This window comes from Globicephala melas, chromosome 12 (assembly GCF_963455315.2).
Source record: "Globicephala melas chromosome 12, mGloMel1.2, whole genome shotgun sequence".
Taxonomy (NCBI): Eukaryota; Metazoa; Chordata; class Mammalia; order Artiodactyla; family Delphinidae; genus Globicephala; species Globicephala melas.
Genome location: NC_083325.1, coordinates 25,554,256 through 25,570,174, shown reverse-complemented (window position 1 = coordinate 25,570,174; position 15,919 = coordinate 25,554,256). Strand labels below are relative to the sequence as shown.

The window sequence follows — 15,919 nt, the reverse complement described above, 5'->3', positions numbered from 1 at the left end:
ACTTCTGACTCTGTCTTGGTGTCTGCTTCTAGGAGGACTTGAACTGACACAGCTCTACTCATAGGTGACACTGTTGGTCACTTCATACAATCCCATATTACCTTCCCAGATTCCCACCTGGAAACAGTTCCCACATCTTGCCAACCCATTTTGTCACAGAGTTAGGAGTTTTCTGGGTGTTGGGTTCCATTCTTTGGTCTTTGCAATTTATTAAGATTCATAGTACCACCCCATTCAGTGTCTTGTAGGTTGCTTAGTTTCCCTGGAGATGAGACAGAGGCATGAGACAGTTAAAAACATACTTTATTTCTATATGGAGATTCTTTCTATGATCTCAGGTTGGAAAACATAGAAACTTCAAGAAATACCCCTCTCCACTTACATGATTCTTCCTGAAACCAGGTCAATAAGGTTAGCTCCCAAGTCCCCTTTTCCAAGGGTTCCACTCAGTCCTTCCAAGAGAAAGGACATTCCAGTATGTCTTAGCACTCCAGTGGGAGGTGAGGAAGACAAGGACCCCTATCCTTTAGTTCTTGCCATATAGTGTCCCTCCCCAACCCTCAGTTGCTATGGTACTACTGTGAGTCCATTATATACATCAGCTTCTCTCTGTGAAAGAATGAGGAGGAATCAGCACAATACAAATAGCTCATTGACAGCAACTGGATCCCACATTTTAGAAGTAACATAACAGTGATAGCCCCATGATGCCTTATATTCTATTACTACTGAACAGAATATCAAGGAAAAACACTTAGGAGATAACACAGGATGACAGATTTCTATAAGAATGAGACCAATGCACAGTGCAGATCATGGTGTTTCTCACACATGGGAGGAGACAACAATTTTATAAGTTAAACGGGTGTTGGAGAGTGAGTTAGAGGAAGACTTGCTGGGCTCTCTCAGAGGAAACGTTCTGCCATATTTGAAACTGTACACTCCTATTATGTGCAGTGATGATGTTGTCCAAACACACCCCTTCAGTTCCCCTGGATTGGCTGGTGCTCTCTTTGGAATTATCTCAGAGAGCTCTCATTGCAAAAGGCTATCTTAAGGTCTTTGGCCCGATTACCCATGTTGAGTGTGGGTCTTTAGAATCCTGTGGAAAATCTGCTTCTCAACTTCCTCCATGCCTGCTGGGCAGCCTAGACCCACTAAGACTGGTGAGTTAACAATGGCCTGTTGGTAGGCTCCTCAAGAACAGAAGGAGCTGTGCGTCCCCAGCTCAGGGCCAAGTCCAGAGCAAGTGCTCCATAAACCTTGTTGAATTCAACTCTAACCTCTTCCATAGAGGGGATGTCCCCTACTCATTAACACTTTCTTCTTAGGTACTTCTCATAATCATGCCAGTTCTTTACATCCCTCTGAAGTGAATAATCCATACATGGTATGATTCTTTATCAGAAGTAAGACTAATGCTTTGGGCACTGACTTTTGTTGCCCCTAAATTATGTGTTCCATTCATATATTTGCACTGAGTTGGTTTTCTTAGTTTATTTAATCCTTCTCATGCTGCTTTGGAGGATATCTTTCTGGCTTATACTGTTGCTATATAACTTCTTCCTGGCCTGTCAATGCCCTGGTAGGGTTAGGGCCAGCACAGCTGGTAACGGCTGTAAACCTATGTGCAGCACAGTTCTCCCTCAACATGATGGATGCAGAATATGTCCATGCATTCTTCAAACCACAAAGAAGGCATTTATGGTAGTTACATGAGGTTTCTGCTTTCAGCCACATCTGTACAAAGCACAGATCTGGGAGACAGAAAGAAACTGCACACTCACCTGCTATAACCCCCAAACTGTCAGGACACGAAGCTTTAAGTTCATGACTCTCTGTCAACTGACTCTTCTGTAAGGTTGATCGATCATCCCACCTCTTTTAGACAGGAGGCCAGCAAAGCTGGTGGCAGGAAGGGGAGATTCAGAGAGTCTAAAGGGAAGATGCAAGGTGACCTCTTCCCACAAGCGTTGTTGCAGGGTGCAGCCTCCTCAGTCACTGAACTCATGCCTTATGCTAGTATAAAGCTAAAAATCTAGGTGAGTGCCCCTGCCCTAAGATACCCAAAAGTCCAGAGCAGGGAGCCTACATGTTTTTCTTCCCTGGTGGCATTCTCCAGCTGGGAGACTTAGCCTGTTAAATCCTTATAGAGAGATGTAGGATTTGACACGAAGTCCTCTGCTCTGTCAAAGGCCAAAATCTTCAGGAGAAGGAAAGTGCTCACAGTTTTAGGATAAATCAGAGAATGTCATATATGGATACTGATACATGGTCTTAGCAGTTGCTACATCTCTAGGTATTAATTCGCTGGACTTACTGCTTCTATTCTTCCTGAGACTACAAATTTTTGGTTGAACAACAAAAAAAGACTCATACAATCATTGAACCAATGAATGTTAACATTCAAAAGGACACCTAGATGATGTAGTTCAGCTCATAGTTTTACAAATAAGGAAAGAGAGGATCAGGTAGATTAAGTATTGCACAGTTCTCCTGAGTCTTGGTTCATAACAGACATTAGCTAGTATCAGTGGACATATTCTATCAGCATTGATTGCTCAGGACAGTCACTGGGGACATAATACAGATAAACTTGAGGCTCTCAATCCCATACTGCACTGAGATATTGAGATGCCAAAAAGGGGCAGAAGTATGCCTTCTTTTCATGAATCCTTAGAAGAGAGTGTTACATCTTTCATTCAGATTTTATGTGGTTCCTCCTTTTGTTCACCTTATCAAGCAGAGGCTGATGCAGTATGAGCCACCAGCTAAGGGAAAATAATCTAAGCAAGACTGAGAACACCTTTATTGAAATAAGATAGCAGCTTTAGGCAAACAGATCAGTTGGATCTTTTGCTGCATTGCAGGAATTACCCTGAAATGAGTGCCAACATGCAATTAAAGTTAATTCTAGAATCTTGGAATGGATTGTAGAGAAAATCGAGTCTAACCTTCCCATTGTACAGGCTCAGAGAAGTTCGATGATTTGTTTTGGGTCACACAGCATGTGGGTGGCAAAGACATAGAAGAATGCAGGTTTTTGACTCCAGAATAGAATGTTTTTCCTAAACTATTCTGACCTTTTCACAAGCCGCAAAAGCGTTTCTTATGGTCTCTATATTGAGGATTTATCCATGCATGAAATGAAGCAAGACAAACACAAAGGTGACTGCGCCTACTGAACGCCCCATAGTCTAGGAGAGCATGTTGGAGTAGAAGCTGAAGTTCTCCGTTGTGGTCTTAGAGTCGCTGCGAGGGGAGTCATTGGAGGTCTTGTCCAGGGATGAGGGCATGGCCTTGGGGCCTTCCTCCAGGTCTTCCTCATGGACCCCCACCACTGTGGAGACAGTGGTCTCCAGGCGGCTGACTTTATACACACTGCCCTGCGTCTGGAGGTACCTAGTGGATTTCATTTCGAGCCCCTCATAGTCACCAGCACTGATGAAAGGGCAGCACCGAAAGGCTTGCTTGAAGCCCAGACGGAACCTGAAGAGAGAGTAGAAGGAGAGGTAATCCTTAAGTATGGCCTGCTTTCAGAGGTGTTCCCATCATTGTGGTAGCTCTTTAATACGTGGACATACCCAAATGAGACACTGTGTTATTAATTTTTTTAATTAATTGACAGCTGAAGATGCTAAGGGCAAAAAGATTCAAAGGTCAGTGATCAAGGTCAAATCCAGGACTAGAACCCAAGTTCATGTGAAATGCATGTCTGTACTTAGGGTGGCTGTTGAAATATACTGCCTCCACTGGTTCAGGGTCAGCTGATTTTGGGTCAATTCAACATCAGTAAAAACATTCACCAAGTGTTTACTATATGCACAATACTGTGTCAAGACTCAGTCCTTTCCTTCAAGTAGCCCACTGACTTTCTGCCAATCATGTCCCTTCAGAATCAGCTTTTGGGAGATTAAACTTAGAAGTGTTTAGGTATGTTGTGAGGCTCCTAGAAGAAAGATAAATCCATGAGTTAGACAAGCAAGACCATTTGGACAAGTCCCAGGGGATATCTGTCCCCAAATTCATAGCACCTGAGTGTCTCATTCAGAGAAGTCACGTTATAGGCTGATAACTGTTGGCTATAAATGTGACAAGGCTTTTTTCCTTCCCCCTCCTTCTCCTGCCTCCTTTTTCACAGAGGCTGAGATGGTGCTCCAGATGAGTGAGCTGCCACCATGGCATACCAGCTGCCTCTTGGGGACTCTGCACACAGTGGTGAATTCCCTATTACTGAACACCATTCTAGATGGCTCTCCCTTCTCTTACTTGTCTGAGGTTGGCTTCCACTTCAGGGAAGGCTCTCCTGGCCCCTGTGGCCAAGTAAAGGCAGAATCAGGCCTTTGAGGCTCTGACTTCTTTTTGCTTACCCTGTCCTGCTGGAAGTGCTGGAAGAAACTGGACAAAGCTGCCCAGATTTTATGATGGGATGGGAAGAAGAAAATGAGAGACCAGAGAAGGGAAAAGATGCCATGTGGTGGATAATTATTCTAGGGGCATCAATCTCTCTCTTTCTCTCTTGTTCTCTCTCTCACTATCACTCTCTGACTCATTCACTCTCTGACTCCTCTCTCTCTCTGATTCTCTTTCTCTCTGTCTGCATGGACAACCCTCTGTGCATGGAATCCATAGAGCAGATTGAGAAATTCATGAACTTGATCCAGCTTGCAACCTGCTTTATATATATTAATCACAGAGGTTTCTTTTATCTGCCCCTGCACCCCACCCTCTACTACTGACTTAGTAACGAGTGTTTAAAAGTCAGAAGATTTCACATAAAAACATGGATTTCTGGTTCATCTTGGAAAAGAAAAAAAAGTCTCCTCAGGGCTCATATTCCTGCATGGTGACAAGAAGACCATTTGTCTTTGTAGTTCCCAAGTAGCCAACCTAAATGAGGAAAGCCAGCTGTGAGACAAGAGGGAGTGGTAAAGACTACAGAGAACTAATCATCGCATGGTTCAGTCCGCAGGGATTGAACAGTGTGATGATTAGTTTCTTGTCCTGGAGAGAGTATGGGGGATGGGGTTCTTACCTGTCATTGAGACAGCAGTAGATGATGGGGTTGTACATTGTAGAGCTCATGGCCAGCCACATGATGGCCAGGTAAACCTGCTGAATAAACTTCTCCAGGTAGAGATCAGGGTTGATGTAAGGCAGGAGGAAGAAGACGTGGAAGGGCAGCCAGCAGATGGCAAAGGTGCATACAACAATAACCATCATCTTAACCACCTGGCAAGAGGGTGAGACAGGTGAGACCACCAGCACATCCTCTCTTTCTCATGTTATTTTCTCTCTTATCCTGCCCCCTGACTGTGCACAATGTGATATGGAGTGTAAAGTAATTATAATAACACCTTTCAAGGTGGAGGAAGGACCATTTATATGTGGTACCAAAGGACTTTGTTTATGTCAGTGATTCTCAGAGGGTGGCCCCAGGACCAGCAACATGGCCATAACTTGAGTACTTGTCAGAAATGCAAATTCTTGGACCCCATTCCAGGCTAACCGAATCAAAAAGTTTGAGTGTGGGACCCAGAATTCAGACTTTGACAAGCCCTTCTGATTGTTCTGATGTGCACTCATGTTTGAGAACTTCTGTGTTATACCATACTTCTGGGCAATGACTGGAGAAGCCAAGGGAGACCAGATTAATGAGCAAAGGGGAATGGGTGTTCAGGAGGTAAAGACCCAGGAATGGGGAGGAAGCAGCAGGGGGAAAGGGGTCATGAGCCAGAGCAGGCTTCTAGGTGTGAAGACTCAGGGAGAGGGAAAGAGAAGGGGTGGGATTTGGACAGCAGCAGCAAGGGAGTGTCAGATGTTTAAAGGGGATATTAATAAAATGGTTTTATGAATACTGGGTGATATAACCCATTCCTTTTTATTCCCAAGAAACCTTCAGAGAAAAAATGACCTAAGAGAGGTGTGGCCAAGATAGTGGAGTAGGAAGACACTGAGCTCACCTCCTCCCATGGGCACACCAACTAGTTACAGAGAAACTATTAATGAGAATGACCTGAAGACTAGCAGAAAAGCTTTTCTTGAACTAAAGATATAAATAAGGAATCACAATGAGATGGATAGGAGGGACAGAGATGCAGTATAGTCAAGAGCCACACCCCTGGGGAGGTCACCCCCAAATGGAAGGATGATCACAATTGCAGAGGTCCTCCCTAAGGAGCAAGAGGTCTGAGCCCCACATCAGCGGGGTATGCACTGGGAAGACAAACCCTCAGAATCTCTTGCTTTGAAGGCAAACAGGGCTTGCACACTGCAGGGCTAGAGAGCTGTAGGAAACAGAGATTCTGCTCTTAAAGAGTGCACAAAAAATCTCACATGCTCTGAGTCTCAGCACAGAGGTAGTGATTTGAGAGGAGCCTGAGCCAGACCCACTTGCTGACCTTGAAGAGCCTCCTGGAGAAGAAGGAGGCAATTGGGAACATCCCTGGGGACAAAAACACCAGTGGCAGCTGTTTGGGGGAGCTCATTCTACCATGAGGACACTGGTTTTGGCAAATGCCATTTTGGAGTTCTTCTTCTAGTCTATTAGCTCTGGGAGGTTACCCACCCACCAGTGGGCTGGTACCAGCCCCAGGGCCCTCATAGACCCACAGCCAGCTGCCCCAGGACCTGGCCCTGTGCACAAGTGCGCCAACAGTCACAAGGCAGAGTCGGCAGTGAACTGGGCTGGGGGCCAGCCCCACCTACCAACATGCCCACAGTAGTCAGTCCCAACACAACAGAACGGCCCACACAGCACATATAGGGGGCACCCCTAGAGCATATAGCTCTGTTGATCAGAGGAGAGTGTGCTGCTGGGCCCCACAGGACAGCTCCAACACAAGGCCACTTCTCCAAGATCAGAACATGTAACCAACTTACCTAATGCATAGAAATAAGCACAGAGAAATAAATACACACAATTTGAGGAGACAGAGGAATATGTTTTCAACAAAGGCACAAGACAAAACCTCAGAAAAAGAACTAAATGAGGTGGAGATAAGCAATCTACTTGAAAAAGATTTCAAAGTAATGACAATAAATATGCTCAATGAACTTGAGAGAAGAATGGATAAACACAATGAGAATTTAAATAAAATTAGAAAATATAAAGAAGAACCAAACAGAACTGAAGAATACAATAACTGAAATAAAAAATTCACTAGAAGGAATCAACAGTAGATTAGGTGATACAGAGGAGTGGATCAGCAAACTGGAAGACACCCAAGCTGAACAAAAAATTTAAAAAGAAAATAATTAACAAAAAAATGAGTGTAGTTTAAGAGACCCCTGGGACAACCAAAGTGTACAAATATTTGCATTGTAGGGGTCCAAGAAGGATAAGAGAGAGAGAAAGCATCAAAGAACTTATTTGAAGGAATAATAGCTGAAAAGTTCCCCAATCTGGGAAAGGGAACAGACATCCATGTCCAAGAAGCACAAAGAGTCCCAAACAAGATGAACTCAAAGCAGTCCACACCAATACACATTATATTAATATGGCATATATTAAAGATAAAGAGAGAATATTAAGAGCAGCAAGAGGAAACAAATAGTTACACACATGGGAACTCCCATAAGACTGTCAGCTGACTTTTCAGTAGAAATTTTGCAGGCCAGAAGGGAGTGGCACCATATATTCAAAGTGATGAAAGGATAAAACATGCAACCAAGAATACTCTATCTGGCAAGACTATCATTCAGATTTGAAGGAGAGATACAAATTTTAAGACAAGCAACAGCTAAAAGAATTCAGCACCACTAAACTGGTTTAACGAGAAATGTTAAAGGGACTTCTCTAAGGGGAAAAGAAAAGACCATAGTCAGAAATATGAAAATTATGAGAGGAAAAATCTCATTGGTTAAAGCAAACATACAATAAAGATAGTAGATCAACCACTTATAAAGCTAGTAGGAAGATTAAAGACAAAAGTAGTAAAATCATCTATATCCACAATAAGTAGTTAAGGGATACACAAAACAAAAAGATGTAAAATATGATGTCAAAAACATTAAATGTGGGGGGGGGGAAATAAAAATGAAGGGTGGTTAGAATGAGTTCAGACTTAAGTGGTCACCAACTTAAAAATAATCACATGTGGGACTTCCCTTTGGTGCAGTGGTTAAGAATCTGCCTGCCAATGTGGGGGACACAGGTTCGAGCCCTGGTCTGGGAAGATCCCACATGCCGCAGAGCCCATGCACCACAATTACTGAGCCTGCACTCTAGAGCCCGTGAGCCACAACTACTGAGGTTGCATGCCACAACTACTGAAGCCGGCGCACCTACAGCCCATGATCCACAACAAGAGAAGCCACTGCAGTGAGAAGCCCTCACATCGCAATGAAGAGTAGTCCCCACAACCCACAACTAGAGAAAGTCTGCATGTAGCAATGAAGACCCAACGCAGCCAAAAAAAAAAAAAATCACATGTGTATGTATATATAGTTTGCTATATATAAACATCATGGTAACCACAAACCAAAAAAATCTCTAATAGATACACATGAAAAAAGAGAAAGGAATCCAAACATAACATTAAAGGCAGACATTAAACCACAAGGGAAGAGAGCAAAAAAGAGAAGAAAAGAGAACTATAAAACAACAAAATGGCAATAAGTACATTACAGACCAATATAACTGATGAACATGCATGCAAAATCCTCAACAAAATATTAGCAAACAGAATTCAACAATACCTTAAAAGGACCATACACCATGATTGAGTGGAATTTGTGCCTGGGATGCAAGGATGTTTCAACATCAGCAAATTAGTCAATGTGTTACATCACACTAACAAATTGAAGAATAAAAATCATATGATCATTTTCATAAATACAGAAAAAACTTTTGACAGAATTCAGTATCTTTTTATGACAAAAACTCTCAACGAAGTGGGTATAGAGGGAACATACCTCAACATATAAAGGCCATATATGACAAACCCATAGCTAACATCATATTCAGTGGTGAAAAGGTGAAAGCATTTCCTCTAAGATCAGGAACAAGAAAACGTTGCCCACTCTCACCCTTTTTATTCAATGTAGTATTGGGAGTTCTATTCAAAGCAATCAGACAAGAAAAAGAAATAAAAGATATCCAAATTAGAAAGGAAGACTTCAAACTGTCACTGTTTGCAGATGACAGGATACTATACATTGAATATCCTAAAGAACCCACCAAAAAACTATTAGAACTAATAAACAAATTCAATAAAGTTTCAGGATACAAAATTAATATACAGAAATCTGTTGCATTTCTATATACTAACACTGAAATATCAGAATGAGAAATTAAGAAAACAGTCCCATTTACGACTGTATCAAAAAGAATAAAATACCTAAGAATAAACCTAACCAAGGAGGTAGACAACTTGTACTTGGAAAACTATAAGGCACTGATAAAATAAATTGAAGGGGACACAAGCAAAAACCAAAATATAGCATACTCACAGATTGGAAGAATTAATATTGTTAAAATGACCATACTACCCAGGGCAACCTACAGATTCAATGCAATCTATCAAAATACCAAAGGCAATTTCATAGAACTACAACAAATAATTCTAAAACTTATACAGAAACACAAAAAACCCCAAGTAGCCATAAAAATCTTGAGAAAGAAGAACAAAGCTGGAGGCATTATGCTCTTGATTTCAAAAACATACTAAAAGCTACAGTAATCAAAACAATATGGTACTGGCACAAAACAGTCACAGAGCTCAAAAGAACAGAATAGAGATCCCAGAAATAAATCCACACCCATATGGTCAATTAATCTATGACAAAGGAGGCAAGAATTATAGTGGGGAAAATACAGCCTCTTCAAAAAACAGTGTTGGGAAAAGTTGACTGCTACATGCAAAAAAATAGAACTGGATTACATTCTCACATCATATATAAAAATAAATTCAAACTGGATTAAAAACTTAAATAGAAGACCTGAAACCACAAAACTTCTAGAAGAAAACAGGAAGCACCCTTTTTGACACTGGTCTTAGCATTTTTTAAAAAAAATTTGTCTCCTCAGGCAAGGGAAACAAGAGCAAAAATTAACAAATGGGACTACATCAAAGTGAAAAGCTTTTGCACAGTGAAGGAAACTAAAAACAAAAAGGCAGCTTACTGAATATTTGCAAATAATATATCTGATAGGGGATTAATATCTAAAATATACAAAGAACTAATATCACTCAACATCAAAAAAACCAAACAACTGCATTAAAAAATGGCAGGGACCTGAAGAGATGTTTCTCCAAATAAGGCATAGAGATGGCCAAAAGGCACATGTAAAGATACCCAACATCACTCATCAAACCAAAACCGCAATGAGATATCACTTCACACGTGTCAGAATGGCTATATCACAAAGACAGCAGATAACAAGCGTTGGCAAGGATGTGGAGAAAAATGAGCCTTTGTAAACTGTTGGTGGAAATGTAAATTGGTGCAGCCATTCTGGAAAACAGTATGGAGATTCCTCAACAAATTGAAAAGAGAACTACCATATGATCCAGCAACTACACCCCTGGGTATTTATCCAAAGGAAACAAAAACACTTTGAAAAGATACAAGTACCCTGATGTTTATAGGAGCATTATTTACAATAGCCAAGATATGGAAGCAACCTAAGTGTCCATTGATAGAGGAATGGGTATAAAAATATATTTTATGTATATATATATACACACACATACAATGGAATATTACCCAGACATTAAAAAATGAAATCTTGTCATTTGGGACAACATGGATGAATATAGAGGGTATTATCCTAAGAGAAAGTCAAATATCACATTATCTCACTTATATGTGGAATCTAAAAAACAAAACAAAGAAACAAACAAAACAAAAGCAGACTCATAAAGATGTAGAGAATAAAAGGGTGATTGCCAGAAAGAAGGGGGATGGGTAGGTGGGTGAAATGGGTGAAGGGGATTAAGGGGTACAAACCTTAAATAAGTCATGGGGATGTAATAAGCAGCATAAAGAATATGGTCAGTAACATTTTAATAACTTTGTATGGGGACAGATCGTTACTAGAATTATTGTGGTGCTAGTGGATGCAAATGTCAAATCATTATGTAATACACCTGAAATTAATATACTATTGTAAGTCAACTGTATTTCAATAAAAAAGAAAAGCTATCTAGCATCCACACAATGAAATACTATGCAAAGAAGTACCAAAAGAGAAAAATAAAGAATGAGAAATCTCTTTCTATATTGATTTTTGAAGATTTTGTGGATATTGTTAAATTTAAAAATAAGAGGAAGAACAGCGTGTATTTACTATTTGTGTAAGAAAGAAAAGAATATATATTTATTTGGCTTACAAATAAATTTGGCTTACAAATAAATTTATTTGCATTACAATATCTGAAAGGATTAACAACAACTGTGGTTATCATACTGTGTGTGTGTGTGTGTGTGTGTGTGTGTGTGTGTGTGTGTGCATACACATTTGGGAACTGTGTAGATGGAGGACCTAGAAAGGAGGGAGACCTTTCATGGTAAGACTCAATATATTTCTTGACTTTTAATTTTCGAATAATTTAAGACTCCCAAGAAGTTGCAAAAATAGGTCAGAGAGTTCCCAGGTACCCATCACACAGCTTCTCCCAATGATATCATCTTACATAACTATGCCACATGATCAAAATCAGGAAACTGATGATAGTGCAGTGCTATTAACGGACTGCATTTGGATTTTGCCAGTTTTTACATGCATTTTTTTTTTGGTGTATAGTTCTATGAAATTTTATCATATGCAGAGATAAGTGAAAAACCCACAGCAATCAGGATACATAGCTGCTCCATCATCACAAAGAAACTCACTCATGCTGTCCCTTTGTAGACAGACTCTTCCCCCAGTACTAATCCTGGCAACTCCTAGTCTATTCTCCATCACCATAATTTTGTTTCTTTTAGTACTTTTTGATGTTTGAACCAAGTAAATGTACTATTTTGTCAAATTTTAATAATAAAAGAGAACTGAATAACGCTTCATGCTTTTGTAGTTAAATATGTGTGTTTGTGTTTTAATGACTTGACAGTTTTCAATTAGCCTTAAGGCGAGAGTGAGGTGGCTTATGCCTGTACAGGCAGGCCTAGGTTACGAAAACATTGAAGAAAGATCTCTTCCCTCCCCTCCCTTCCCCTTTCCTCCACTCCCTTCTATTGTTCCCAGGACCCAGGGATGTTTTGTGCCTGCTGCCTCTGGGTCTCCTGAGGCTCTGGGGCTCATAAACTTGCCGGTCTGTCACCTATGCCAGGGTGGGTTAAGTACTGCCTGCCCTTTGCTCACCTTGCGCTTGGCAGAGACTTGCTCGTGGTAACGGTCAGAGGAGTCCCCAGGGATCTCGCTGGCCCACAGTGTGATACCCACTACAGTGTACGCATAGCCTATCACCAGCAGGGGGAGGAAGTAGATCAACACAGTCACACAGATGTGGTACCTGTAACAAGGTGGATGGAAGGGGTCAGTTCAAGAAATAATAGGGTTGGTCAAGTCTTGATGGTTACATTTCTCAGCATTTGCCATTAATAAGCTTTGATAATAAGGCTAGCCACCTGCATTGGAGAGAAGGGTGATATGTTAATGGATAAAGTAGAGAAAGCAAATCTCTTCAACTTATGTTTTTCTTATGGACTTTTTCCATAATGGAGATTCCTATTCAGAATGAAAAGAGAAGAACAAACACTGATCAGAGGGAACTGAATCTGTTGTATACCTACAGCAATTTTAGTTGATGTTAAGTTCAATATTGCTTACCTCTCCCTCCAAAGAGAAAATGAAATCTTAGGCTGCATTAATGGAAGTATAGTCTCTAGAATAAAGGAGGTGATTTTACTGCTCAATACATACTTGTCAGATTTAAACTTAGGGTCAATTTTGGTGCAGGAACATAGACCAACTAGTACATTCAGATGAGAACCATCGTCGTGGTTAATGAGACAATCTATCCTAAATGACAAATGGCTTCACGGATATAAGCATAATTATCTTGGAGAGAGATAAGACTTATCCTAGAATTAAGATCAGTAGGTGAGAGCCACAAAGTTTAACCTACTTCTAGGCCTGGTCCTTAAATATATATCTCCAGATGGAAGCTGTCTGGGTCTCTGAGTTACCACTTGGAGGACAGATACCAAATGATTTGAGTCTGATTGGAATATGAGAAAGAAACAAACCTTTGCAGTGTTAAACCACAGATTTTGAGGTTTCTTACAACAGCACAACTTATCCTATTCTGTTTAAGATGAAGCTCATTGTAAGTTGGACATTTTAATAAGTTATTTGAATTTTGAGAAAGAGTATTTTTTCTCAGATGGTCCTTGGCATGTCTGGCTAGTTATAGGACTTTCCCCCTGATGTGAGTTTAATGCAAAGCCTCAGCATTCCTGATAATAATAATAAGAAGAAGAACAGCTAATATTTTGAGGGTTTTACTCTAGGTCACTGTGTTCATAATAACATTAATGATAGTATTAATAGCTGAACTGGAAGTTAGATTTTATTGAGTGAATAACACAGTGCCATGCACTTTACTGGCATTATCTTCTTTAATCCTCAAAACAAATGATTAGGTAGATACTATCATAATCCCATTTTGTAGATAAGGAAACCAAAGCTTAGAATTTAATTAACTTTCTGAAATTCATAGCTGGTAAAATGAGGAGCTGAGATTAGAGCCAGCCACAGAGCCAGCTTCTTTTCACTGGAGAAAAGTCACCCAGTGATATATATATATTTTAATAATTTAATTTTATTTATTTTTTTATACAGTAGGTTCTTATTAGTTATCTATTTTATACATACTAGTGTATACATGTCAATCCCAATCTCCCAATTCACCCAACCACCACCATCAGCACCACCACTTTTCCCCCTTGGTGTCCATACGTTTCTTCTCTACACTGTGTCTCTATTTCTGCCCTGCAAACCGGTTCATCTGTACCATTTTTCTAGGCTCCACATATATACGTTAATATACGATATTTGTTTTTCTCTTTCTGGCTCACTTCACTCTGTATGACAGTCTCTAGAACCATCCACGTCTCTACCAGTGACCCAATTTCATTCTTTTTTATGGCTGAGTAATATTCCATTGTATATATGTACCACATCTTATTTATCCATTCCTCTGTTGATGGCCATTTAGGTTGCTTCCATGACCTGGCTATTGTAAATAGTGCTGCAAGGAACATCAGGGTGCATGTGTCTTTTTGAATTATGGTTTTCTCTAGGAGTATGCCCAGTAGTGGGATTGCTGGGTCACATGGTAATTCTATTTTTAGTTTTCAAAGGAACCTCCATACCGTTCTCCGTAGTGGCTGTATCAATTTATATTCCCACCAACAGTGCAAGAGTGTTCCCTTTTCTCCACACCCTCTCCAGCATTTGTTGTTTGTAGATTTTCTGATGATGCCCATTCTAACTGGTGTAAGGTAATACCTCATTGTGGTTTTGATTTGCATTTCTCTAATAATTAGTGATGTTGAGCAGCTTTTCATGTGTTTCTTGGCCATCTGTATGTCTTCTTTGGAGAAATGTTTATTTAGGTCTTCTGCCCATTTTTTGATTGGGTTATTTGTTTTATTAATATTGAGCTGCATGAGCTATTTATATATTTTGGAGATTAATCCTTTGTCCATTGATTCATTTGCAAATATATTCTCCCATTCTGAGGGCTTTCTTTTCATCTTGTTCATTGTTTCCTTGGCTCTGCAAAAACTTAAGTTTCATTAGGTCCCATTTGTTTATTTTTGTTTTTATTTCCATTACTCTAGGAGGTGGATAAAAAAAGATCTTGCTGTGATTTATGTCAAAGAGTGTTCTGCCTATGTTTTCCTCTAAGATTTTTATAGTGTCTGGTCTTACATTTACATCCATTTTGAGTTTATTTTTGTGTATGGTGTTAGGGAGGGTTCTAATTTCATTCTTTAACATGTAGCTGTCCAGTTTTCCCAACACCATTTATTGAAGAGACTGTCTTTTCTCCATTGTGTATCCTTGCCTCCTTTGCCATAGATTAGTTTACCATAGGTGTGTGGGTTTATCTCTGGTCTTTCTATCCTGTTACATTGATCTATATTTCTGTTTTTGTGACAGTACCATATTTTCTTGATTACTGTAGCTTTGTAGTATAGTCTGAAGTCAGGGAGTCTGACTCCTCCACCTCTGTTTTTTTTTTTTCCCCTCAAGACTGCTTTGGCTATTCAGGGTTTTTTGTCTCTATACAAATTTTAAGATTTTTTTGTTCTAGTTCTGTAAAAAATGCCACTGGTAATTCAATAGGGATTGAATTGAATGTGTAGATTGCTTTGGGTAGTAGAGTCATTTTCACAATATTGATTCTTCCAATCCAAGAACATGGTATATCTCTCCATCTGTTTGTGTCATCTTTGATTTCTTTCATCAGTGTCTTATAATTTTCTGAGTACAGGTCTTTTACCTCCTTAGGTCGGTTTATTCCTAGGTATTTTATTCTTTTTGTTGAAATGGTGAATGGGATTATTTCCTTAATTTCTCTTTCTGATCTTTCATTCTTAGTGTATAGGAATGCAAGAGATTTCTGTGCATTAATTTTGTATCCTGCAACTTTACCAAATTCATTGATTAGCTCTAGTCACCCAGTGATATTTTCTTCCACTGTTTATGCTTATTTTCTGCAATATTTTTTTTCCAAAAAGGAAAACCCCCTTACTCACTCACGATTTCTCCTTTATCAATAGTTTGTTTTCAATCACTTCTTTGCAAAGCCCCACAGTTTTACCACTTATTCTGCCTCCTCTGAATGCTAAAATTTGAAACTTGAAGAAACTTGAAGAGTTCTTAAAGTAACAAGCCACAGATTCAGCAAAGCAGGGTGTTTAGTGCAAGCTGTTATGTACAGACTGGCTGTTCCATGCAGAC

At 39.9% G+C, this 15,919-nt stretch overlaps 1 protein-coding gene across 1 annotated transcript in view; it reads right to left on the bottom strand.

Moving 5' to 3' along the window:
- Positions 1-340: 340 nt before the first annotated feature.
- The window catches only part of TACR1 (tachykinin receptor 1), a 96,626-nt gene continuing 81,047 nt past the window's right edge, over positions 341-15,919 (bottom strand). Inside the window, exons 3-5 of the mRNA XM_030877684.2 lie at positions 12,308-12,458; positions 5,036-5,232; positions 341-3,489 (exon numbers count right to left, since the gene is read on the bottom strand). Coding sequence (XP_030733544.1) covers positions 3,198-3,489; positions 5,036-5,232; positions 12,308-12,458 — 640 coding nt within the window. The 3' untranslated portion in view covers positions 341-3,197. The remainder of the gene's footprint in view (positions 3,490-5,035; positions 5,233-12,307; positions 12,459-15,919) is intronic.